This window comes from Scophthalmus maximus, chromosome 22, assembly GCF_022379125.1.
Source record: "Scophthalmus maximus strain ysfricsl-2021 chromosome 22, ASM2237912v1, whole genome shotgun sequence".
In the NCBI taxonomy this organism is placed as follows: domain Eukaryota; kingdom Metazoa; phylum Chordata; class Actinopteri; order Pleuronectiformes; family Scophthalmidae; genus Scophthalmus; species Scophthalmus maximus.
In genome coordinates this window covers 13663261-13688865 of record NC_061536.1, presented here as the reverse complement: position 1 = coordinate 13688865, position 25605 = coordinate 13663261, and the positions used below count along the sequence as shown (strand labels likewise).

The window sequence follows — 25605 nt, the reverse complement described above, 5'->3', positions numbered from 1 at the left end:
CTGTTAATAAATCAGCTTTTAAATCAAATCAGATTCTTTCAGTCGACTTTGTTCAGTAATTCTTGATTGGAGCAGATTTGTCCATATTCAAGTCTGTGATCATCATCGTCATTTCTCATATTCTCATGAAACCAAAGATTCAATGTTGTTTACTTTTCTCACTTTATGTGACATTTTTTAACTGATACAATTCAGAGGAAAACACCAGAACATCAACCATGTGGCCAACTTAAATAAAAAATATATAACTTAGGCACGAGATGAATTGCACAAACAAATATCTCTTTCAATGACACACATTCAATGTTCATATTTCACAAAATAATCCTTCATAAACTACATGTGTTAATAAATAATAAATATTCCTCTCTGTCACTCATCTGGTATAAAACAAAAATGTGAAACTAATTAAGGCCAGAAATCTGTAAATACTCCCAGAACTAAATATTCAACAGTTTATACCTTTTCATGTCCAACATAAAACATGAAAAGTTCGTCAGTAGCGTTTGAAACTGAAAACATGCTCAAGGAAATTATTATTTACAAAACACTGCATTTGCTACTTAACGTAGAACTTCAGTAAGGTGATTAGTGTCATCATGTAACTCATGTAACTAGTTTTACAACTGAAAATGCAGTAAAAAAACAAAACAAATTAAAAAAACAAAGAGCTGCAGATTATATTTATTTTAAATATATGTCCAGCAGCTTGTTGGTAATAATCCTTTTACTGTATCCAAACTAAGTCACTGCTGCGATTCAGCCTCTAATATTCTGGACACTCAGTTTCGGAACCTGTAGGAAATCGGCAGCAGCTTGTGAGTTTTTTTCAAACCCTGGACCTTCGCGTGCGTCGGCTCGTCCATCGTCTTGTAGCAGCGGCGGGCGTAATCCAGCAGCTTCTCCTTTGACGCCTCAAACTCTCCGACCTCCTCCACCTGCCGCCACATCACATCGGTTTGTTAATGAGGAAACTTAAACACATGGACAAACAAGAAACCAAGAGAAACCTTCATTGACAATGGAACCATCCACCTTCAGCAAAATGAACACTGACCTTTAAGATGAGTTAAGAACTGAACTGTGTCTACCTGAACTGACTTTGATCATTGAATTAATTATGAAATTTGTTAATTTCTTTTGGTTAAAATCTACGTACAAGGTTGCAGTTGCACGGAGCAAAACGTAAATATGATTAGAAACCAGTCTGGAGAGACACCAGAGTCGAAGTAACTCGTTTGGAAACTGTAACGGAAAAAAATTGATGTAGTTGGCGCTGGCACAGGGAGACGGAGACCGTTGGCGTCTTGAGCAGAAGTATTAGTTGCACCAGATCAACTAGATGTCTACAACTTTGTAAAAGTTTTCTCGTCCAAAGCGGTTCAGACCTTCTCCGGGGCCACGAGCAGCAGCTCGGCGATCGGGGAGGTGGAGGCCATGGTGTTGCGGTCGACCCCGTGGATCTGGAAGGCCCGGGACATGCTCCTCACCCGCTGGTAGGTGGTCAGGATCTTCTGGTAGCGGATCAGAACTCCGTCTGGATCTTTGACTGGGCAGCGAGGGAAGGGAAGAGCGGGGAGAGGAAATGTAAAATGATGCAATGTATTAAACTGTATAGTTATTATAAACGCTGACCGGCACCTCGCTGTCTCTCCCTCCCATGTGTGATCCTAAAGATCCTCCTCATCTTCAGCCTCGGCTCCCCGTTGGCTCGCCCTTTCTTCTTCGACCCCTTCTCCAGCGACGAGTCCTCCTCCTCCTCCTCCTCCTCCTCTTCCTCCACGTACTCATCCTCGGTGTAGTATTTATCTTCCTCCAGATGGTATTCCTGCTTGACTGCATACATGAAAAGTCAAAAGGGGAAAGAGCTGAATATTTATTTTCTAAGACACAGATGTCTATAGCTTCCTCACCGGGGACGGCGGCGCTGCGGCGGCTCCGAGCTCCTGGGCCCTGCAGCCGCTTGAGGGTCATTCCCGACCTGGTGGTCATGGGGGAGGGAGGCGAGGGCGAGCTGGAGGGCTGCACCTTCACGCTCCGCTGGGCGTCGCCACACCACTCTGTCACTGCGGGAAAATACAGTTGTCACAAAACAAGTTAGAAAATAAATCGATGTAATCAATTGACAAAAAGTGAAACAAGGGGGGAAAAATGATAGAAAAGAAAAACAGTGTGACGTCCAGCTGGATATTTCTGAATCAAAAACTGAAGTATACTAAATTTCTGAAGGACTAACATGATTAGTTCACTTCACTCATACAAGTGAGTTTCCTGAAAACCTGAAATGTTTCTTAGGTTTTAAATAAACAAAATGCAAAGAAAACAATATTTGAATTCAAGTGTTTTTTGTGTTTGTCTCTGAAGGGAAATGGTTTCACAGTTATACTTTAAGTCTGGACATATTTAATATCTAATAACAAACTAAATTAGCTTTCAAGGAGCCTGATCAGTCTGCGTGAGTCAAAACTTTCTTCAGCTGCTGACTTTCGACGATTTGAACCAAAGAATCAAAAAAAAGGGACTTGTTGAGTTTCAGAGGCCGGAAAGTAGGAGAGTACAAGTTTTGAGTAAAAGTGCTTAGAAACAGTATTGATGTGCAGGAAGTATTCAAACCTCTTCACTTTTTCTTCTTCTCCACACAATCTACACTCAATTCCCCAAATCCCCCAAAATGACAAAGTGAAATGAAATAATTTTGAATATTTCTGCAAATTTTAGGAAAACCTGAAATGTGTCACTGTCGTGTCTGGAGGAGTCGACATGTTCATCTCATCGCTTTGTGCTGCTGTACTGTTTATTCCATCACATGTTCTGTATCTGTAAGTTTGCACTTCTTCAAGTATTTCATTTAGTTAAATGTTAAACAGAGAACTGAATAATAAAACAATATTTTAAAAAAAGATCATTAACAACATGTTCACTTTAAAGCTGTGGATAAATGAAATTTATTATTATAATTATTATTAAGAAGGACCAGTGGTGAAAACATGTTTCAGATAAGTTGCAGCAGCCTTACAGTAGTTTTCTTTTTTTTCTAAGTTCCTCAGTGTGAATCGCAGGTAAAGTTTTAATAGCCAGATGTCAAAAGCAGAAAAAGTCTTCTGGAGAACTTTCTCAAATGTTAAATTCCCCCCAGAGCTCAATCCAATCCCTCCTTTTTCTCACCTATTATTTGCTCTTTTGCTGTTTATAATCCACATAACTGCACATACTGTCTGCTGCATCACGTCTCTTTTTGAAATAAAATTCTTTCAGGAATATTTCTCCTCGTTTTTCTCCCCGACGCCTCACTCACCGTCCGGGCTCCTCATGCTGACGATGAAGCGATCCAGCTGGCAGCGCAGGAAGTTGCGCTCCTCCTCCAGCTCCTCGATGCGCTTCTGCAGCCAGGCGTTCTTCTCCAGGGCAACGTACAGGTGAGCCCGCAGGTTCGAGACCAGGATGAAAGGGCTGTACTGGGAATGAGGAGGCTCCTGCACCGCGGGCTCTGCAGGAGGAAAGTTTCCATGATCACGGGAGAGGGAACGAGAAGAAGAGACGGTTAAAGAAGAACAACATCAGAAGAAGTATTTTAATATCTCAAAAAAAACAACTTCCCCTGAACTTTGTTGTATTAGCCAGCATATGTAGCATCTTTAGAAGCTTTTTGGGACTTTAATCTATATGTTATAATATAAATGTAATATTCCTATTTAGGTATTTAACCTCGGAATACCAGAGGGATTCACCACAACTCTGAACAGAAGAAGCCTCTCGGTTGAATCAGGAGGTGAAACGTCAAACAACAAAAGTCCATTCTCCTGATTTCAACACGCTCGTGAACGACATCGTCAAATTTTGGTCACGTGGCGTAGACATGGCGTACCGTCCATCATCTGCTGGCCGTGGCCCAGGTGATAGGCCGCCGGTCTCTCTATACTCTCCTCCAGGGGAAACGAGACCTCGTAGGCATCCAGATACAAACCTCCTCCTCCTCCTCCTCCTCCTGATGAAGATGCTGATGACGAATGTGGCATGTAGTGCTCTGACAAAACACAAGACAATGGAAAATTAGATTCTACAACTGTTTTTTAAGTCGGACGCTCTGGGCCTCCCCTGGGACCAAGCTTCTCCCCCCTTCACGTCCCTCTAACTCATGCTCTGGAAGCCTCGGCGACCATGATTTCGTTATGTGATTTCCACGACTTAACGTCAGACTAAACCAAATACAAAAGACGTCTGTTCTAACTTCCTGACGCAGGAAAACTGTAAAAAATAAATAAATAAATAAACAACAAAGCACCACATCTCCGAACTATCTCTTCAACCAGATCTCAGACTTTCAGGCTGTTCTATGTGTAATAACTAATGGTTTTTAATATTTTATCATTTCCAGTTCACTGAACCTGCCCACCAAACACCAGATGTCAGGACCTTGTTTTTTTGGGTGGCTAAATCTGAAATCCATAAATCCACCATAGCCTTAATTTAACCCTCAAATAGTCTCTGAAAGTTGAGTTATGTCTAGTGAGTTAAATTAGCAGTTTCAAAAAGTTGTTTAAAAAATTGTGCTTTGTAAGGAAGAGACTTTTCAACGACCAGAACATGACCGCTCATGACCTTTCACCTCTAGACGAGGGTCAGACCCAACCAAAGATGCCTGACAACTTTTTTTGGGATCTGAAAGTTTGCGGTTAAAAATCAGGAAAATGATCAGGCTTTTAATCCATAATGAAAAAAAAAGGTTTGCTGCAGCAACTGAATCGAACTGATCATCGCAGAAGATGTGGGAACCTGAAGAAAAAATACAGTCCAGAACCCAGAGACGTTCAATTTATAGTAATATTTTTAAAAAGTAGAACATTGATCTGAACGATTAATCAATATAACAAGTGGAGTAGATCAATAACTTTTAACTTACTATAATTCAGTTCTCATAATAGCTCATAATGAAGTTAATTATCAGGTTCGTTCATAAAGTTCTTCTGCTTTACACAAATGAAACACAACAGATCGTCAGTAAAACAGTCATAACACAGAACACGAGGGTTTGAGTCTTCACGACATCACGTATGAGGAAAAAACTGATCATCTCATCAATAATGACGTCTTTAGTGTTTGAAGAAAGTGAAGTGGTGATTCTGACACAGTCTGTTCTCATAACCACCTAACGATCACATCCATAAAGAGAAGTGCACTCTAGACTGTTTGATTCGAACGCACTGGAGGTGGAAGGAGGAACCGTCGCAGTTTTGACTTTTTTACCTGGCGGCTCTGCGTCGTCTCTGCCGGCCGGAGGATTCATGAGCGAGCAGGTCGAGGTCCGGTGTTCGGACGAAAGTGGATATTAATAATAATCTCCAGTTCGGTTATACTTCTGTAATACGAGCCGCAGCTGCCGCGACACACACGCGCGCTCCGCCGCAATTACCTGATTATAAAGTGGCGTCAACCGGTGCTGCACGCGCTCAGGTGTGTGCGACTAACACATGCGCAGAACACACGTCACAAATGTGTATCACATGATCTACAAGCGACAGAAAAGGAGTCACACATGTTCAGATCCACACACACACACGAAGCAATCTGTGAAATCAGTTTTTACAAATGAACACGTCACAAAATAAACAAATGTTAATATTTTACGTTCAGATTTTTTTTCTTCAACTTCACTGATATAATAATGTTCGCTTTCAAACAGCGTCCTGTGAGGACAAGTGTCTAAGAACAAACTAACATGCGCGGCACTGTTTGTATTCACTTAAATGCGCGTGCACGGATCGTCGGATACGCGCTGCGTTTAAGTGCTAGGGGGGAAATGGGACATATCGGCTTTCGGTACATTCGTGTGTAATTTCAAAGTGGGAACGACGTATAAGAACACATTATATGAAATGAATGTAAATATAGATATATGGTAATTCAATTATAGTCCATTAATGGTTATATGGCAAAAGCTATAGCAACTCCAAAAGTTTTTATTTCTGTACATAAAATTAGTCAATGAGCAGCAGGCACAGATGAATATCAAGCATAACATTCCAACATATTCATATCTGATGGCTGGCTGAGTCCGGAACACTATGTTTGACTTAAACGTGAAGGTGATAACTCTACACGGCTCCTCCGCAGACGAGGCGGAGCCGCGGTGCCACCGTTAGCTGCTACGACTTAGCAGCGAATGCTAACTCGGGTCCCAACCCAACACTGAAATCAACGGCTGACCAAAAACGTGCCTGACTAAAAGTAACGACATGTAACCATAGATCTATAATATTAACACAATATTTTGTATTATATTATGTTAATACTATAGATCTAGGCATGTTACCCAAGATAACGACATTAACAGGGGGTTGATAACAAAAACAGCCGTTCTCCTGCAGCAGGCACACTGGCATCTGCCTTTTGACTTCAACTTCTCTTTTACGTTTTTTTTGTCGCTTTCTACAGTCGTGTATTCATATTGGTCGGTGTTGTGCCCTCTAGTGGCCACAATGAGCAACTACATCCCGAGTGTAAAGCTAGCTACTCTGCATAAAAATCATTCCGGCAATCGATTTCAGAATAAAATATTTTATGCCGACAGACGTAAGATTATGCTAACGATAACACGAGCACAAACAATACGGGGCTAATTTCTGTCCATACAGTCACAGAATTGAAATCTAACGGCTTAATTGTCATAATATTAACGACACGGGTTTCGTTAACCAAACATAGCCGAATCTACGGTGTTTTGGTGCTTTGCTTACAGAGGCGCAGGTTAGTTTCTCATAAATTCACGAGACAAGTTATATTTGTAAATTGGGTGAAGTATTTTTCAGTCCTTTCAAATTATCAGTTGCCTAATTTCTGTGCTAATACAGTATTTGCCATTCACAGGATGACGAGGATTTCATTTTTTTGAAAGTAATACCGGAAGTTACGGTTTACTATCGTCTGTAACTTGATTGTATACGCTGCCCTCTGGTGGTCTTAGTGTGTTACTACACCACTCGCACAAAAAAACAATCTTTAAGGGTTTGTTTTTCGATTTCTACATTAGTGTATTTAAAATGGTGGGTGTTGTGCCCTCTAGTGGCCACAGTGAGCAACTACATTCCTAGTGTAAAGCTAGATAATTGGCATTAAAATACTTCCGGTAATTGATTTCAGAATAAAACATTTTATGCCGACAGATGTAAGATTATGCTAACGACAACACGAGCACGAACAATACGGCCCTACTTTCTGTCCATACAGTCACAGATTGAAATATAACGGCTTCATTTTCATAATATTAACGACACGGGTTTCGTTAACCAAACATAGCCGAATCTACGAAGTTTTGGTGCTTTGCTTACAGAGGCGCAGGTTAGTTTCTCATAAATTCATGTCACAAGTTATATTTGTAAATTAGATGAAGTATTTTTCAGTCCTTTCAAATTATCAGTTGCCTAATTTCTGTCCTAATACGGTATTTTCCATTCAAAGGATGACGATGATTTTATTTTTTGAAAGTAATACCGGAAGTTACGGTTTACTATCGTCTGTAACTTGATTGTATACACTGCCCTCTGGTGGTCTTAGTGCTTTACTACACCACTTGCACAAAAAACAATCTTTAAGGGTTTGTTTATCGGTTTCTACATTAGTGTATTTAAAATGGTGGGTGTTGTGCCCTCTTGTGGCCACAGCGAGCAACCACATTCCTAGTGTAAAGCTAGATAATTGGCATTAAAATACTTCCGGTAATTGATTTCAAAATAAAACATTTTATGCCAACAGACGTGATATTATGCTAACGACAACACGAACACAAACAATACGGCGCTAATTTTTGACTTTACTGTCACAGTTTTGAAATTCATTCATTCATTCATTCATCGTCTACCGCTTTATCCATTTAAGGGTCGCGGGGGGTCAGTTTTGAAATTGAACGGCTATATTTTTTATAATGCTAACAACACGGGTAGAGTCGAATCGACTTTGGTGCTTTGCTTCCGAAGGACTGCAACTTTGAGCGGACGGTGACAACTAGTATGTGGCTCAGGTTAGTTTCTCATGAATTAATGAGACAAGTTATATTTGGAAGTTGGGTAAAGTATTTTCTAGTCCCCTCAAATATTAGTTTTCTACTCTCTTTCAGAATACAGCCAGGGTGACAAAGGTTTTATTTTTATTTTTAAGTTATACCGGAATTATGTGTACAATATTGTGTTGATTGTATACGCTGCCCTCTGGTGGTCTTAGTGCGTTACTACAGCCCCTTACACATGAACTAATCTTTGTCTTTGTATTTCTACACTAGTGTATAATGGCGATTTTTCCGCCCTCTAGTGGCCAAACTAAGCAACAACAAAACTAGTGTAAAGCCAGATACTTTACGTAAAAATACATCTGGTGACTGATTTCAAAATAAAAGATGTAATGTCGACAGACGTGAGATTACGCTTGTTTGGCTAACGACAACACGAGCACAAACAACCTGGCGCCAGTTTGTGACTACGCAGTCCCAGAATTTAAAATCTTACATCGTTATATTTATAACTTTTGATGGTTTCGTTAAACAAAGATCAGGATTCGCGGTGTTTTGGCGCTCTCAAGTGGACAAACGTAAAACTACAACAACACGGAGGAAACCATCATGGCGGCTGCTACAAGACTCGTATCAAGGTTGACGCTGGTCACCGGTGAGTTTCCATTAGAACCCACTTCAGTTAGTCCAGTTAGATAAACACATGTAGAGAATCTGTAGTTCTTCTCTGTAGTCCGGTCAACTTCCTCTATTCAAATACAAATACAACTGTTAAGATTCAACTGAAAGTCTGGTTTGGAGCAGTTTTCCTGATAAACGCTACAGTTAGTGAGTCTTCGCCCTGAACCATGAATATTAAAATGAAACATAATAACTTAACGGCACGAAAGAAATGGCCCCACTGTCACTTTGAATTCGAGCCATATGTTCTTATGATTATAGATTCCAAGTCACTAAAAATAATCTGTCTAGGAAAGTGGAATATCGTGTTCCAGAATCAAAGATATTAACGTCACAATGAATACATTGGAGAAAAGCATGTGCAGCATTTTTTGGGGGGCGGGGGGATCTGACCATTCATGGACTTATCTTCGATTGATTAATATGATTAACTTACATGAGCTTTGATCACTAGACGTTCAGTTTACAGGAGGAGGCAGAATAACGGCACAGACACGAAACAGATCCGTGTAGTGAAACGATGTTGGATGAATTAGTTGAGACAAAGTAAAGTGATGCGATTTAGTGCAAATGGATGTTTTTTGCTTATGTTATCCTGAACCTCTCTACTCTCAAACTATCACAATGAAAATGTCATGTTAGTTTTTACATCATTTCTCATGAATTCATGGGGGAACCGACTGTGCGCTGCTCTCTTCTCACCCAGGGGGAGGCAGTGGGATCGGACGCGCCGTGTGCCAGCGGTTCGCCTCTGAAGGCGCCTCTGTGGTGGTCGCTGACATCAGCGAGGAGTCGGCCAATGAGACGCTGGGGAGCCTGCAGAGTGACCTCAGAGGGCAGGGTCACATGGCGGCTGTGGTGGACGTGTCGTCAAAAGAGAGTGTAACGAAGCTGGTCACAAGTATACAGGTGTGTACGTACGTGTGTGTGTGTGTATGTGTGTTTCCGTTCCGTTGTGTTTTCCTTTTTGTCTCAATGTGCTGCTCTCGCTCCGCAGACTCGGTACTTCCAGCCTCCCTCGGTGTGTGTGAACGCAGCAGGCGTCACCATGGACGACTTCCTGCTCAGCATGACGGAGGAGCAGTTCGACAGAGTCATCCAGGTCAACCTGAAGGTTCGCAGCATGTCACTCCTGCTCTGACTTCCCGCACTCGGTGACTAGAGGACGAGGTCAGGCTCGATATATAAAGGCATTTAATTCAGTAAAGAACTCAGAGAATATAGAGAAATGTGTAAAAAAGAAGCATCTTGTTTCACAAAATCCTCCTTTATGTTTTCTGTTAGTTGATGATTTCTAGCTGCTTCGCTCCCAAAAAAACCCAGAACTGTAAATCTTTAACAAAACTAAAAGTCACACCAGCCCCGAGATGAACCATCCCGTCCGTCTGTAGGTTGTCGTGCAGCCTGTTGATTGACAGATGAGGATGAAGAGATCTTTCCTGCTGTCTCTCCCCCAGGGCTCGTTCCTGGTCATACAGGCCATTGCTCAGGGCCTGGTGGCCTCTGGAGCACCCAAAGGATCCATCGTCACCGTGGGCAGCATCGTGGGAAAGGTGAGTCCTGGAGAAACGTCCTCACTTCTTTCTTTTTTTCCCCACATTCTCAATACTAATCTGAAGCTTATAAGCATTTGTGCAGAAAAGCAGAAACAATGACGTGTTCTATTGAAATCGTTCCCAGTGGTTAAAGGTTAAATTTTTTTCTTGTTGAACCTGCTGGTTTTCTATTTCCACTCCAAAGGAATGAATTCAGTAATTTTTTTATAATTTTACAGAAGTGACAGAAGTTTTAAAGGAATAAGATACAAGAATAAACCTGCAGAAATCTTATCAATTACATGCTTTTACTCTGGACTGGACCTGCTAAAGGAGCTGCTCTGTCCTCTGTGTTTGTGAAGGTGGGAAACATGGGACAGGCAAATTATTCCGCCTCTAAAGCCGGAGTCGAGGGTTTAACCAGAACCGCTGCCAAAGAGCTCAGCAGGTGATTAAACACAACAACACATGGAGACACACATAGATTTGACTGGATGATTCAGAAAAGAGAAATAAATAAGTCTTCTCCTTCTCCGGTCCCCAGGTTCGGGATCCGGTGTAACTGTGTGCTGCCTGGATTCATATCGACTCCGATGACAGATAAAGTACCGGAGAAGGTTCTAACCAAGGTAGACGACAGGCCCGGGTGCAGACGCATTCACAGATCTGTCTGAACACCACACAAATATGAAAATGACATGTGCACGCGTCGATAAAGAAAAGTCTTTTAAATAAAGTTCGAGATGTACAAACGATTATTTAAGCCGAGAAGGCAACACATGGAAGTCGCTGGATTTTAATCAAATCAATCAATCCAAACAAAATGCAAAATTACTTATAATTTACACATATTATACACATGGACTCTTTCTTTCCCCCCGTTGACATGAAAGGATCAGTTCACACAGAGGATTGTCCTGAGCAGCCTCCACATTAGCATTTCAAATATTTGGATCATGGATTATAGATATTATGGATCTGTTTTTTTCGAGTGTGAAAAAACGCTCACTGCGTTTATCTCTGTGACGTCTCTGTTCTCCGTGACATCCTGTGTTTCAGATGAAAACCTTGGTGCCTTTGGGAAGAATGGGCGAAGCTGCAGGTCAGTCAGGACACACGTTGAACATAATTCATAAGTCTGTATAGAAGTTTATAATGGACAAGAAACGTCCATGATAAATCTAAAACGTCTACAGGGATTAAACACTTTAAAATGTAATTTGAAAGTTAAAAACTTCTCGCTCTTGATTCCACCTGATCTACCTCCAGTGTAACAAGGAGACATGATGTGGATGTTTACATCGTTTCCACGACTTTATCACGTTGTTTGACTGTTTGTCCTCCAGAGGTCGCCGATGTCTGCGCCTTCCTCGCCTCCGATGACTCCCGGTATGTCACGGGCGCCAGCGTCGAAGTGACGGGTACAGTGTGATTCAAATCTCTAATGGCTGCTCCTGGAAAAATACTCGCTCAATTTCTTCTGATATATGTTGGTTTTTGTTTTTTTTAAGTAACAAAAGCTTAACCTTTATTAACATGAAATATACGAATCATAAACATTTTGAAACATTTGTGTCTCTTCCTGTGTCAGGTGGACTCTTCATTGGCTAATTCAAATGTCCGTCACGCTGATGAAGACCAATGGGAGGCGACGTTCCTTCATAATGAATCTGATCATCAAATATAACATGTGATATAAAGTTTAAAGAGGATTTTTGTGCCAATAAATACCTCTGTAATATTTCTAAACACACAGTTGGGTTGTTGTACAGTGACACTGCTGGAAGCTAGCATGCTAGCCGCATGCTAACCTGATCAACTTTCAAGCTAAGCATCAGCTGCATTTAAAAAAAATAGAAGATTAAAATCAGAATGATTCACAAAGAAAACAACATATTATACATTAACATTAATAACTAAGAACATAACTCATAAAAAGCTGTTTTACTTCCTGTCTGTCTTTGACCAACGTGTCAAAGAAAAACAAGTAAGAAGTGAGCTGCGGCTCTTTTACAGAGGAGTAACAGCGCCGCCTTGTGGCCGTCTGCAGCAAAGCACAGAGAACTACTGGTGAGAAGAAAAACAAGAGTCAAGCAGCTCTTTTTAAAAAGATTATATATTACAGAAAACAGGAATTAAAAAAAATTACTTACACACATTTTAAAATAATACTTTTTTCTCTTTTCAGCACCATATTTTTTTTAAAGTTGAAATGTTCGTCTTCAACACAATAAAAATAAAAAAGTCGAGCTTGTTCTCTCCGGAGAATCTCTAGGACAGATTTATTTTTCATTTTTAGGATTTGACCTTCTCGCCCCGTTTCCCTGCTATTTAAAAAAAACAAAAACAAAAAAAACATCCCTCGTATGAAATCACCCACAGCCACGTAATACTTACAAACAACAAACGTATGAAACAGTTTGAATCTCACGGTGGCTGGCAGAGTTGCCCCCCTCCCTCTCTCTACCTTTCTCCTCCACGCTGTAGTCTCACATAGGAACGTTAAAGATCAGTGGATTGTATGTCAGTATTTACTTATTTATTTGTTTGCTGACTAATTAAACTGTATCTGCCTTTTTCAAAGCCCCGGCAGCGAAACAACAAGAAGAACCTGAAACCTGAAACCAAGAAACGCCGAGTCAAAGTAGTAGCAAATGACAAGGAAAGTGTGACAGAGCTGAGAGAGTCACCATTTAATCATGACAGTGGAAGCAAACATTTAACAGCACAGTACAGTTGATGAAAACACTAAAAAAGGGATATTACAATAAAATATGGCCACAGATTGTTTGGTTGTGCACAAGGAGTTTGGACAGGGTGCGAGCAGAAGCACCAAGACTCAGGCTGACAGTCACTCGCTTCACTTCAGCCACAGGAAATAAATACAAATGAAATATACCACATTTTGACTGGAATATTTGGTGGTTCTTGTCTTCTTTTTTTTTTAAATCTCAAGGCACCCTGTTTTGTTTTTAAATAAATACAATAGAATATCACTATTTCTGTACAAATGGAATGTAATGCACATGTTCCCCAGTAAAAAGCTTCATGAAATTGTAAAAGAGCGACTACAGAGAACGGAGGAACTCGTAAAGTGAATACTGACTCTAATGCTTCTGGTAGAATTAGCACCGTGCCACAGTCTCCTTCAGCAAAAGCATGTGTTATATTCACTGATGCAGGGAAAAAATAAAAGGGGGGAATTTTGAATGAGATTTTTTTTTTCATATTAAACCCTGATGATGTTTCTGTGTGCTGGGATGCAAAAGTCAGAACATGTGGATTCTGGATGGAGAACGATAAGCGGAGCATCCGGACGGTGACTCGCTGTGTGGTAGTGACCCTGGTAGCTTGACGCATGATTGGAAGACGAAGAAGAATCAGCCCTTTTTACAACAGCATCAAGTTTAGCACAGTATATAAGAACTAATGGCTTTTGAATTCACTGATCTTGGTTTCAACACATCGTCTTTCCTGCCTCACTTCTGTCCAATGTAAACAAATGTTTCTGCTCAGATTCGCTGCTGGACTCACATATCCTCGCTGCATCACACCAGAAAGATTTAAAAAAAAATGTAATCATCAGTTTTCGCTGTGAATGACATGTTAAAGGTTGTGAAAGAGTAAAATATTCACTTGGTGGCAGTTTAAAACCAGACACACAAAAAACTGATGAGTCTAACAAGCAAAGACCCTGCTGGTACCGTTTGGTCACTTCACCTCCTTTTTATTTATAAAATTCTTTGGTTCATTTTCTTATTGAATAAAAAATGAGCTGAGAGTTACAATGTGAGCAAACATGGCTGACGAGTCACAACAGGAAGTAGACGACTGGCCGTCGCCCTCCCGTCAGCTCGGTGTCGACTGTGTTGGTTTTGATCTTTGGTTCATGAAAACTTTAAATTCTCAGCAATGTTTTTACCTGAATGACTAAAAGGAATAAACGACGAAGCCACGAACCACGACACAAAGAGAGTGACTGTCACACAAGCTTCTCGCAGCGTGACTGTGGGTTTGTGAAAAAAAGAAATGATGTCCGAGTGTGACCCTTGTTGTGGCAGGGGGAGGGGGAGGGGGGAGGTAGAGCAGGTGATATGATGGAGGGGGGGATAAAAAGAGAGACAGCGGGAAGGAGAGAAGAGTGAGAGGGGGATCAGAGACGAGGGGGGAGGGGCTCTCTCAGGCCGACGCCCCTTCACTGCTGGTAAAGAAAACACTGTTTTATTCCGACGAACACTCTCCTGTTTTTTTTCTTTCTTCCTGTCTCGCGAATGTGATGGTTTCCTGATCGCGATTTTTTTTTCTTCTTCCTTGTATTTCTCTCCTTCGCTTTTTTTTTTTGACGTCCATGATTTGTTGGGAGGATGTTGCTTTCCCCAGGCACGTACTTGAGTGTGAGTGTTTGTCTCACAACAGCATCTGTGTGTTTAAGTGTGTGTGTGTGTGTGTGTGTGTGTGTGTGTGTGTGTGTGTGTTTCATATCATTTACAAGTTAATTTACAAATTATTGGGCATGTATGTTTGTTATAACTGTGTCTCTAAGTGCATGTGTGTGCATCTGCCTGGTGTGTGTGTGTACGTGTGTGTGTGTGTTTTAGCCTTGGAAACAGACAGGTCCCACTTCAAAGCCAAACTGCTGGTTGCTCTCCCCAAAGTCTGACACCTTGACATCCAGCAGAGGAAGATGCTCCACCTGAGGCGTGTTGATCTCCAGCACTGTCCTGTCGAAGCCTTTACGATACTGCAAGATACACAGAGAACGAGACGTGTGTCAGAGAAATCACAACCGAGTCGTTGACATGCGTCAGATGCTGGTTTGTGAACGGTGAGGGGCTGTTCAGAAATGCTTTTCCAGGAAGTGAAAGTTTTTCCAGGGAGCCTCAGTAACCTGAGGCGGAATCAGTGTGTGTGTGTGTGTGTGTGAACTCACAGAGCAGCCATCGACCAAGGCCTTGATGTAAGGGTTGGTCTCGTAGCTCAGCTCCTCGTCATTGGCGCCCCGGAGGTGCAGCGCCCGGTCGTAGTTGTTCTGGGCGCTCCGGTCGGCCCAGGCCACTGAGCGGTGGCAGTGGTAGGTGATCTGCTGGTGAGCCTGGACGCTCAGGAGACGCAGGAAGCCCAGTTGGACCACCCCCAGTGGCTCGCCGTTAGAGTCCACATAGGAGAACTGGGAGGAAGCAAAGGTGAAACACAAGGTGAGAACAAGACACTTGTAGTTTTAACCAAGTCTCACAACCGGTGGGTTACTGACCTTACTGCCAGTGGTGAACTGACTGTACCAGGATCCTGGAGTCTCATTGTCCCAGGAGCTCATCTTCACCTGCCACAAGAAATGTCCACATCACATATAAGTTAGTTTGATATGATGAGTTTTTTCACAAATAAATAAATAAACAGCTTGTGTGAGAAACAACAATCTGGATAATTTTCTGAACCACTGTAGCACTTATATCTCCCCAGTTTCCATGTGAATGTGTCTCATAGTTCAGATTACAAATTGGAAATTAGTTTTTATAAATGGGGAAATTAGAGATTGCAAACACTGAGACCCTTTTTTTTTTTACATCCTCTCCCTCACAGATTTGACTGACTGTGTGGACTGACCGTGTCAATGCTCTTGCTGGGGTACAGGCACGTCTCTGCTCCATTAGTGAAATTACAGAAGACCTTGAAGGAGTCTCTGGAGCAGCCCTGGTTGGGGTCGATCCAGTATTCTCCTGCAGAGGGTGACGGAGACAAAGCAAGGTGGATTTTCAGGGAAACCTTATGTAATGTTCTTTCAGTATCTGTCCTTTGTTTTCTGTGAAAATGAATTCATGATAAAAAAGCTTCATCATCCTCATGTCGAAATGACGACAGAACTGAAAGCAGACGGAGGGATCGTTGCTCTCAGCAGGTGGCAGGTCTAGTTCCGTGTTAAACCTCTTACCGTCTTTGAGGTCTGGCTGGCTGAGGTGCAGGTCCTGGCAGGTGCGGGCGGGACTGTCCTGGGTGCCCAGAGGGAAGCGCATGGTCTCGATCTCCTGGCGAAGCGAGTTGAGGGAGCCGAAGATCTCCTCCATGCCTTCACTGCCCATCAGGAACTCCGTGCCCGCAGCGTCGGACGCGGGCATGTCGGACTCAGGGAGCAGCTGGCTGGCGTCGATGGATCGCTTGGACTTGGGACTCCTCTGGATGGGCAAGGGCTGAATGACTTCACCCGGTGGGCCCTGGGGAAGCAAGTTTACATTTGAATGAGTTAATGGACACTCAGCAGGGAGGTGCAAAGAGTGAGCGTAGAGGAATCCTGAAGTTTTCACAAAGAAAAGGTAGATCACTCACTGGAGGTCCAGGTGGTCCCTGTACGCCCTTTTCTCCCTTTGGACCAGCTCCTCCCTGAAAACGGCCACGGGCCAAGATTTAAGAGGCGTTATAGCATTAAATGAAAAGTCAATTTCATTATTTATTGAACAATGTCACTCTTATTGTGGCACACATTTACTCACACTAGAACCTTTAGCTCCTTTGACACCTTGAGGACCCTGGAAAATATATCAGGCTTTAGTTTTATTTCAATGATGATCGTCCTCCAGTTTTAACTCTTTACTATGAAGCTCAAAAACATCATGGGAACAAAGTCGAGAGGAAGAGGTTGGTGAGCACTCACAGGCAGACCAGGAGGACCAGAGGGGCCGAAGGGTCCGGTGCCTCCAGGCATTCCCTACAATAACACATGAGACGAGACATGAAAATACACTTCATACAGTGTCTGAATGAATGTGAATAGTGATGGATGAGCTTCCTCTCTTACAGTCTCTCCTTTGGGTCCGGAGGATCCGTGAGGCCCGGACTGACCTCGGTCTCCCTTCTCTCCCTGCTCTCCTGGGGGCCCAATGAGGCCGATAAGACCTGGGTGTCCCTTCTCTCCCTTGGCACCGGGGTCTCCACGCAGACCAGGCAAACCAGGAGGTCCCTGCAGGAGGAGGAGGAAGACAGGAAGAGGAAAGTTGGAGATAAACAGAGTGTATATCACAATGCAAAGTAGATGAGTAAATGAAAAGAACAAGGTGGTGTTATCTTACGAGGGGTCCAGGTGGTCCCTTCTGTCCGGCAAGTCCTGGAGATCCTTGCTCACCCTGAAAACACACACACACACACACACACACACACACACACACACACACACACACACACACACACACACACACACACACACACACACACACAGATTCAGCAGGTGGCCACCAACACACAAGTACATGAAAGGTCGTACACACAAGTTAAAAATGCTGTATTATTTGCTGACCACTGATCCTGGGAGTCCCCGGAGACCCTCTGTTCCTGGTTTTCCTGGTTGTCCCTGGGGGCCAACAGGGCCGGTTTTTCCTGGTGGGCCAACAGCACCTGAGTCTCCCTGATGACAAGACACAGGATTATTTAAAAAAAAAAAAAGTTATTCCATGCAAGAGTTTAAGTTATCCATCACAATTGGATAACGATAGAGAAACTTTCTCAGATTTATACACTTTATCCTGAGATAATTACTGGAAATGATCAAAGGAAATCATCATCACCAGGAACCTTGGCATTTTTGTACGACACAGGAAGCTGAAAAATGCACTAAGAGGCTCTGGTCTCACCTTGGTTCCCTTCTCTCCCTGACGTCCCTCTGGGCCTCTTGTTCCAGCAGGACCCTGTCAAATAAAAACCTTGCATTTAGAAACTCAAATGACACTGTTGTTTTCAAATTCCATAATTGAACCATGTAATTTATCACAACAATAATTCAATGCTCTTCCGAATGAGGAGCGCGACCTTACCCTCTTTCCTAGGGGGCCGGTAGGTCCGTTCTCACCAGGAGGTCCAGGTGAGCCCTGCAGTCAGAGGCAGAGAGAGAGAGGATTAAGACGATTTAAAAAAATATTTCATTCACATATCTGCATTATTGCGTCGTTCTGACTTACAGATTCTCCTTGTTCACCGTCTTCTCCTCTCTCTCCCTTGGCGCCATCTTGACCCTGAGGCGAAGCAGAGCAGTTAGTGTTTTTTTCTTCTTCTTGTTCAGCAAAGCAAAAAGGTCCAGACATCATGTGCGTGTGAAAGACTAAAGACTAAATCTATCGGGATAAATGTTTGATATATTAAGGATACTCACTCTGGGTCCAACCTCACCAGGGGGACCGGGGTCACCGGGGAAACCAACAGGACCCTGAAGTTAAAGAGAAAAAGAGAAAGAAGAATCAAAAGTGGAATTCTGACTCTGATGTCATCAATGTGTTACCATGTGTGTGTGTTCATTGGTGCACGTCTCGTCATGGCTGTCGTACCGGGTTTCCTTTGGGTCCGTCGTCTCCCGGTCGTCCTCGTCCTCCAGTAGGTCCAGAAGTTCCAGGTTGTCCGGCCTCTCCCTTCTCGCCGCGCTCTCCACGGGGACCCTGTGGTGGGAGGACATGTTAGCTCACGGGCACAGCTGACCAGTCAGTAAAGGAAACAGGCTGCTGATGCTTCAAGACACTCACCTTCTTTCCAGGTTCTCCTCCAATTCCAGGCGGTCCAGACTCACCGGGCTCTCCCTGTGGAGCACACAGTGCTTCTATTAGTCATCAAGACACGTTTAAATTGAATTGGGTTTTTGTTTCTTTTGACATCATTCAGGGATATAACTGTAATTCTTTATCTTTGCACCTTCTCTCCAACAGCTCCAGGATTACCCAAACCACCAGGAGGACCTTGAGGACCCTGGAACACCAATATAAAAAACAATTCAGAGACAAAAACAAAAAGGAAAAGAAGGAGCTCTTTACTGTTTTACTTACATACAACATAGTAAGCGGTTACATCCCACGTTTGAAAAGTAACCTTTGTAGATTTCATTTTTAAATTTTATTGGTAAAAGCTGTAAACACTCACATCAGCACCGTTAGGTCCAGCAGGGCCGCGGGGTCCTGGAGGGCCTGGAGGACCCTGGAACAGAAAAAAGAGGTTTGTGCTTTAATCACAATTTATGAATTCTATTGGATCGAATGAGCCATAGAACCAGGCGCCATGGTAACGATCTATTTCTGAAACTCACCAGAGGTCCAACGTCTCCCGTCTCTCCCTTCTCGCCTGATGGTCCTGGCAACCCCTGCAGGTCAAAGGTGACAGTTAGAACTTGTTCAGTTCAGCAACTTGGAACAGGAGCATAGCTACAAACACTTCAAGTGAACATTTATGTCAAAGTCTGAATTAAAGATTTAATAAAAGAAAAGAGTTTTGAGCTTTCTGGGTTGTTTTTTTACCTGCAGTCCAATTGGTCCTGGGGCACCTGGGAATCCTCTGGATCCTTCGTCACCTTTAGCCCCGAAAGGCCCCTGCTGGCCCCTGGGCCCGAGCTCTCCATCAGCACCCTGCACCACAGAGGGAGAGGAACAGATAATCAGTGAGTTGACAACATTGTGATCAATGTCTTAACCTCTCGTGATTGCAGGAGTGCTAGGCGTAGTATTCATACGATTACATTTCAACTTTAAAACGCTCCTTCACAATCAGGAACAAGAACAACCGTCTGGAACTAAAAACTGTGTGATTCTCTTCTAAGAGAGTTGAAGTTTGAACTTACAGCGGCACCAGGCTGACCGACGGGACCCATCGGACCAGGTGGACCAGGAGGACCCTACAGAAACAGAAACAGCATCAATAGACAATTTCAATTCACAATTTCAATTGTGATTGTTTCCATCAGATATACATCTTGGAGATTAAACACAGGTCATTGTTACTCACATGCTCCCCTTTGCCTCCCTTGGCGCCCTTCTGGCCGTGCTCTCCGACCTCGCCCTGAAACGACACGTGTTGAGATGGATGATCATCACACCAACGATACAGGCCGGTTGGATCTCACACCACTCACAAGCCACTACTGACCTTGTCTCCGTCCTCTCCAGGTACTCCAATTGGTCCGGCGGGGCCAGGCAGACCCACAGGACCCTGCACTCCGTCACGACCTGCCGGGCCAATCGGGCCTTTCTCGCCCTTAACAGGAGAAAAAGTGTCAAAGAGGAGAATCAATAGTTGATGTCGTTGGAATCTCATTGTAAATATCAAGTCAGATGCAGAAACTGCTCACTGGACGAACATCTCTGGAATACTCACAGGAACTCCCTTCTCTCCAGCGGGTCCAGGTGGCCCCTGAGGGCCTGGTCTGCCAGGAGGTCCAACAGGTCCTGCGGTACCAGCTTGTCCCCTCTCACCAGGCGACCCCTAGAAAGGTACAACATCTTAAAGACAGAGCAACTTACAGAAGATATTAATTATATAAATCCTTGATTCTTTAGATAGATGGACAGAGTTATAGTATGATTTTAGACTTATAACGATTTTAATAAACGAGATCCGGCAATGAAATATTGACAAATTTGAAAAATATAAACCCACACAGTGATTCATAGGCAGAAACAAATGAAAAGGTTGGTGCTGAACTAACATCCTCTATGACTAACTATTCTTTCGCTCAGTGGGTTAGCAGGTTAATACTGTTTTTGTTTTGTTTTTGCTCCATTAGTAAAGTTTGCGTGTTATGAAAATACATTTGAAACATACAGCAGGTCCAGGAGGTCCGGCAGGTCCTTCACTTCCCTTCAGTCCTCCGCCTCCCTGCAAGACGAAAAGAGATTAATCAGTATTTTTTCACCTGAACTACACACTTTTATGCAAAGGTTCATTTATTGCGATTATAAGTATCTGCATGAGAATCTACGCAGAACTTCTCTTCGTCACACTCACAGGGGTTCCAGGCAGTCCTCTCTCTCCGGGGAAGCCTCTCAGTCCTGGGGGCCCGTCTTTACCAGGGCCTCCTTGGGGTCCAGGGTCTCCCTTGGTGCCCTCCTTCCCAGAGGGACCAGACAGCCCCTGCTCTCCAGGTGGACCTGGGGGTCCGGGGTGGCCACGCTCGCCCATGGGTCCCGTCTCTCCTGATGGACCCTGGGAGGACGGAGAAATTGTGTTAAAAAAGATGGTGTGATTTATTGCTTCAGAAAAATGAGGAACCGTGTTGAGTAAACTCACCTGAGGTCCAACGACTCCAGGAGGCCCAGGTGGACCCATCTTTCCTTGGAAACCCTGCAAGCGAGGAAATTAGTTAATCTGCAAAATATAAAAGCTCATTACACAATACCATAAGAAATATAGATTCAAACCGAGTGCACCAACCCAACTCTTTACTTCTCTACTACTTGATTCCGTCCGTCATGAATAAAACCACATGATCAGCAACAAGTGAGTGATTTTATTGTTATGTCAATGCTTGGATCAGATTTCTGATATGTGTCAGGAACACAGTTAACTCGTCCTTGAAATCAACCCTCCTCCAAATGTTTTCACCACATAACTTCTGCTTTTTTAAGCAACAGAAAATTATGCAAAAAAAACAACGTAAAGCATATATATATAAAAAGAATCACAGACAGAATTTTTGAGTGACGGCATGTGTGAATAAAATCGCACTGATTCACTAACGTTATTTATTAATAACATTTCTGTCTGTTTGAAGAAATTCAATGACAAGAATCAGGAACGTGCTCAACTCGTCAATTTAAATCAAACTTACAACTTCTCCTCTCTGGCCAGGATGTCCAGGCAGCCCATCCTTTCCAGGTGGTCCCTGTGAGGAAACATCAAATAGGAATTAACTCTCAACCGTGAGAGAACTTTCCCTATAAGTGAACATCAAACCAATATTGGAAAAATGAACATAAGAATATAATAGAATAATCTATAAGAAACTGGAATCAGAACGTTTTCTCACAGGGGGTCCCTTTGGTCCGGGGAAACCGTTGGCTCCCTGAGGCCCGGGCAATCCCTGGTGAGGCAACAACAAATGATATTATAAGAAAATGTATCATTTAAATAATTGAGTGTCTTATTGAAATCTAAAGGCACACTGAGCTTTACACCACACGAATGAAAATGAAGCGCTTACCCTCTCTCCAAGTGGACCATGGGGGCCGTCGCTTCCCGAAGTTCCCTATCACGAAACAAAAAAATAAAACAACATGGTTAATAACAATTGTGAATATTCTGAATTACAAATATATACATTCATATATATATATTAATATGTATGTGTGTATGCGTCTTTGTAGATAAATCAAAGAAAACAGATCAACAGAACATCAACATATTAGATCATTTGAGTTAATTTAAAAATCTAATTATCCAAGTTTGGAGTTCAGTACATAATGATTATGATGTGGTCAGTGACTAACAATAAATAATGACAATGTGATCATCACAGTGGTTTTCTGGACAAACCTTTGCTCCTGCTTTCCCGGTCGCGCCCCTTGGTCCTCTCTGCCCTCTGGGGCCCTGGTGGTCACAAGCAAAGAGTGTACTGAGTGAAAAGTCAGAATCAATCAGAATCAGTGCCAACATGATGTTCTCTGTCACTAAAATGATCTTTAACGAGGTTTAAATGTCTTGGTTCATGTTAAACCAGAGCTTTAAGAGTAACGCCTTCTTGTTTTTGCTGACCCCTAGTGGTTTAACTGATCAGCTTGCTTCTGCAGTGACGAACTGCAGGACTAAACAACCAACCAGTGATGCTGGGTGTCAAAAAAAAACCTGCGTCATGTGAGATGACAAGACTTCTAGGAATTGACTCAGAGTGTGAAATAGTACCGTTGGTCCTCTTTGTCCTCTTGGTCCTGGTTTGCCGGAGAGACCCTGAATAAAACATAGCAAAACAATTACAGGATAAACATTGAAGCTGCCTGGATTATCTGTGCAGAGATAATGAATCAATCGACATCACTCTTCTGATAATTTGTCATTGAGCAGAAAAGTCTGCAGTTAAATCTTCCACATGGACTTACCCTTGTTCCCTTCTCGCCGTTGGAACCAGGGAATCCTGGGAACCCGAGAGATCCCTAAAAAACAAATCAACATCTTGACATCAGCTCTGAAGAGGTGGGCTGCAGACCTCGAGTGTGAAAAGAAGATGTCCTCTTGGATTAATAAATGAGTGAGGGTGGATGACAGATGCCACATGTGTGTTTCTCTTTACCTTGGGTCCTTGTCTTCCAGGATATCCAGGGAGTCCAGGTACACCGAGTTTACCCTGGAATCACAGGATTACAATCAGATTGTCTTTTCAGATTACTGACGCGTCCACAGAAATTTGTAACACAAACCAGCCAATAATGATGAATACATGCTATAATGGCACAACTGTCACATCTGTTTCACACAAGTGCATATAGGAACCAGAAGAGGGCAGCACAACGACATGTCCTTTTCTAATATGCATGATCAAAAAGGAACAATCCTCTTAATGTCAAGAAAATGGCAAATATGTTGGAATTCATGTGAATTCGTGAGTAATATTCTGGGAGACCGTTTTATTCGATTTTCACGTTCAACAATAAAAGATGCTCCTGAGGACAACATTAATCAATCTCATGGTACTAAGAGCTGGTCGGGTCCGTACCTTCTCTCCTACTAGTCCGAGTGGTCCGAGCTCACCAGGGGGTCCGACGCGACCCTTGGGCCCCTCTGGACCGTCCTCTCCTCTGGGCCCTGATACTCCAAGCTCACCCTGTCAGAATAAATCAACACAACATTTGAAGAGTAATAACTCATACAGAAGGATATGATATGACAATCCATTCATTACCAACCAACCAGCTACTCCATGAATCCATCTTACCCTCTCGCCCTTGGAACCAAAATCTCCTTTAATTCCCGGGAAACCATCTTCTCCCTAGAAACACAAACAAGAAAAACAAATGTACTAATGCAGCAAAACAATACATCAACCTTGTTTTGGATTTCAGAACAAAAACCTTCCTGTCATGTTTTTTATTTAAAATTTTTGCTCCTGTGCATCTACCAAGAATTAAGTATTATCGTAGTTTATCAGAGAAACATTTCAGAGACTGTACATCTTAAGTGAGTGATGTGTATTTTTATATATTTATATTTGATGTTGTAATGCATCACTTACCTTCTCTCCCTTGTGACCCTTAAGGCCTCGGATTCCTTGACCTCCCTGAAATCAAAGCATTAAAATTATAAGAGTAATAACACGCTAAGGAATAATGAAGTCTTTTACCCTTTGCTGATTTAAAAGCAACCTGGATACATCAACTGTACTAACCTTGATGCCACGAGGCCCAGGGTAGCCGATGGAGCCCTGGGGGCCGTTGGGACCCTGCAGAAGGTTAAACAAAAGAAGGACGAGTTCAAAAACACCACAAATACCATCAAGTAAATATGTTGCTGGATATTTTTACATGGACGACTACAACTTGCATGTTTTTCCTGCTAAGAGTCACATATAATTGGTGACTTGTGTTTGTTAGATGGAGGGGGTGTGGTGGGGTTATGTTTGACACCAACCTGGTTTCCTTTGGTGCCAGAAGGCCCCTCCTTTCCTGGGTGACCCTGTGAAAGAAGACGAGGAAGAGCTCAAGCCTCAGGAAGGACAACGACTCATTTCAGTTGTGATGATGTATGAAGATAAAATAACTAAAAAGGTAGAGACAAACGTACAGGAGGGCCGTCAGCGCCGGGCATTCCAGGCAGACCTGGTTTTCCAGTGGGACCCTGATGGAGAAGAAGACAAGGTGGTGGTGAGTGAAATAAATCAGTGGATATCAGGCAACATGAACACTCTTATATTATTGTATATAGTATTTCCATTATATCTAATTTAGCTTAGACTCTGTCTTCTATTCTTATTTAGTCCTAAATTAATCTTAATCTAATTTTAAATGTGTCATATCTGGATAAAATCTTGATGCAATCTAAATCTAATCTGTTAAAGAAATCACAAATCTGATTGCATCCAATCCTGCTTTTCCAGAACCATATGCACTTCTATGGAAGGCTCTACTCCAGGCCAGAGGGTGGTGCTATTGGAAAAATAATAGCTTGTGCTAAAAAATGGTTTCCAGAAGAACAAACAACACAGTGATACTTCAGCTGCCAGTTCAGCTGGCAGTTTCCAGTCTTTAGGCGATGCTAAGGTAACTGGCTTTGTAGCTGTAGCTCCATATAACCGTGGTATCAATCTTCTCCTGTAACTGTCAGGAAGGAGGTACGTGAACGTAAAGCTGTTAGACTCTTGATTTAAAAGTCTACAAAAGAGAGAGATGCCAATAAACAGAAAAAACATCAAGCAGCGATGCTCCTCTTCCCTTTTTGTATTGAAATTCAATGTATTAGGTTCTAATATCTAATCTAATCCTTAAAGTAAAACTTTATCTGGTCACCATTGACAGACCATTGGAATATAAAAATCATATCAAGGTGAAAAATGACAACCAATAAAATTAATTGCGATTAACTGAGAAGAATATGGCAACTCCACGTCTCCCATCTCCTAAAATCTGACATTTTCTTAAACGCCAAAAATAACAACAACAAACAACT

The 25605-nt window shown here is 42.6% G+C and overlaps 3 protein-coding genes and 1 long non-coding RNA gene across 14 annotated transcripts in view; 2 read left to right on the top strand and 2 right to left on the bottom strand.

The window, feature by feature from the left end:
* Positions 1-284: 284 nt before the first annotated feature.
* On the bottom strand, positions 285-6130 carry LOC118292342 (coiled-coil domain-containing protein 106-like). Of its 2 annotated transcripts, none has more exons than XM_035621232.2 (7): positions 5245-6130; positions 3965-4024; positions 3296-3487; positions 1914-2066; positions 1642-1836; positions 1389-1549; positions 285-938 (listed from the first exon to the last, which is right to left on the bottom strand). In XM_035621232.2, exons 1-7 carry the CDS (start codon positions 5282-5284, stop codon positions 783-785), a joined length of 957 nt encoding a protein of 318 aa, XP_035477125.1. In that variant the 5' UTR covers positions 5285-6130; the 3' UTR covers positions 285-782. The 2 variants fall into 2 exon arrangements, with proteins under 2 accessions (XP_035477125.1, XP_047186347.1); XM_047330391.1 differs by having other exon boundaries at positions 3866-4024; positions 5245-6129.
* A 2306-nt stretch (positions 6131-8436) lies between these two features.
* Positions 8437-11964, top strand: hsd17b8 (hydroxysteroid (17-beta) dehydrogenase 8). Its single transcript, XM_035621233.2, has 9 exons — positions 8437-8654; positions 9387-9589; positions 9678-9794; positions 10138-10233; positions 10578-10663; positions 10760-10844; positions 11275-11317; positions 11562-11636; positions 11807-11964. The coding sequence occupies exons 1-9, from the start codon at positions 8609-8611 to the stop codon at positions 11824-11826; spliced, it is 771 nt and encodes a 256-aa protein (XP_035477126.1). The 5' UTR covers positions 8437-8608; the 3' UTR covers positions 11827-11964.
* Positions 11965-12893: 929 nt separating this feature from the next.
* col11a2 (collagen, type XI, alpha 2) overlaps positions 12894-25605 on the bottom strand; it is a 52719-nt gene continuing 40007 nt past the window's right edge. For all 10 annotated transcript variants that reach the window (XM_047330309.1, XM_035621211.2, XM_047330313.1 and 7 more), the window contains 41 exons: positions 24724-24777; positions 24571-24615; positions 24329-24382; positions 24176-24220; positions 23879-23932; positions 23660-23767; positions 23237-23290; positions 23046-23099; positions 22852-22896; positions 22486-22539; positions 22154-22198; positions 21980-22033; positions 21782-21835; positions 21241-21294; positions 20959-21156; positions 20776-20829; positions 20329-20436; positions 20101-20208; positions 19960-20013; positions 19796-19849; positions 19476-19583; positions 19268-19321; positions 19105-19158; positions 18880-18933; positions 18714-18767; positions 18522-18629; positions 18350-18403; positions 18159-18212; positions 18015-18068; positions 17835-17888; positions 17501-17608; positions 17277-17330; positions 17006-17167; positions 16862-16915; positions 16701-16736; positions 16537-16590; positions 16145-16424; positions 15820-15932; positions 15467-15535; positions 15146-15382; positions 12894-14956 (listed from right to left, as the gene is read on the bottom strand). In XM_047330309.1, the coding sequence (XP_047186265.1) occupies positions 14810-14956; positions 15146-15382; positions 15467-15535; positions 15820-15932; positions 16145-16424; positions 16537-16590; positions 16701-16736; positions 16862-16915; positions 17006-17167; positions 17277-17330; positions 17501-17608; positions 17835-17888; positions 18015-18068; positions 18159-18212; positions 18350-18403; positions 18522-18629; positions 18714-18767; positions 18880-18933; positions 19105-19158; positions 19268-19321; positions 19476-19583; positions 19796-19849; positions 19960-20013; positions 20101-20208; positions 20329-20436; positions 20776-20829; positions 20959-21156; positions 21241-21294; positions 21782-21835; positions 21980-22033; positions 22154-22198; positions 22486-22539; positions 22852-22896; positions 23046-23099; positions 23237-23290; positions 23660-23767; positions 23879-23932; positions 24176-24220; positions 24329-24382; positions 24571-24615; positions 24724-24777 (3312 nt within the window). In that variant the 3' untranslated portion in view covers positions 12894-14809. The remainder of the gene's footprint in view (positions 14957-15145; positions 15383-15466; positions 15536-15819; positions 15933-16144; positions 16425-16536; positions 16591-16700; positions 16737-16861; positions 16916-17005; positions 17168-17276; positions 17331-17500; positions 17609-17834; positions 17889-18014; positions 18069-18158; positions 18213-18349; positions 18404-18521; positions 18630-18713; positions 18768-18879; positions 18934-19104; positions 19159-19267; positions 19322-19475; positions 19584-19795; positions 19850-19959; positions 20014-20100; positions 20209-20328; positions 20437-20775; positions 20830-20958; positions 21157-21240; positions 21295-21781; positions 21836-21979; positions 22034-22153; positions 22199-22485; positions 22540-22851; positions 22897-23045; positions 23100-23236; positions 23291-23659; positions 23768-23878; positions 23933-24175; positions 24221-24328; positions 24383-24570; positions 24616-24723; positions 24778-25605) is intronic.
* LOC118292344 lies at positions 19267-19871 on the top strand. The gene is made up of 3 exons (XR_004786877.1): positions 19267-19327; positions 19482-19615; positions 19726-19871. It is a non-coding gene; the product is annotated as an uncharacterized LOC118292344 (long non-coding RNA).

Bases quoted from the DNA above. Each gene is read 5' to 3' on its own strand.
- LOC118292342 (XM_047330391.1), bottom strand. From the start codon at position 5,284: ATGAATCCTCCGGCCGGCAGAGACGACGCAGAGCCGCCAG. The intron at 2,067-3,295 runs GTGAGTGAGGCG...ATTTTCCCGCAG, and splicing joins CAGCATGAGGAGCCCGGACG to TGACAGAGTGGTGTGGCGAC. The intron at 1,837-1,913 runs GTGAGGAAGCTA...TCATGTATGCAG, and splicing joins CCGCAGCGCCGCCGTCCCCG to TCAAGCAGGAATACCATCTG.
- hsd17b8 (XM_035621233.2), top strand. From the start codon at position 8,609: ATGGCGGCTGCTACAAGACTCGTATCAAGGTTGACGCTGGTCACCG. The intron at 8,655-9,386 runs GTGAGTTTCCAT...CTTCTCACCCAG, and splicing joins AAGGTTGACGCTGGTCACCG to GGGGAGGCAGTGGGATCGGA. The intron at 10,845-11,274 runs GTAGACGACAGG...CCTGTGTTTCAG, and splicing joins CGGAGAAGGTTCTAACCAAG to ATGAAAACCTTGGTGCCTTT.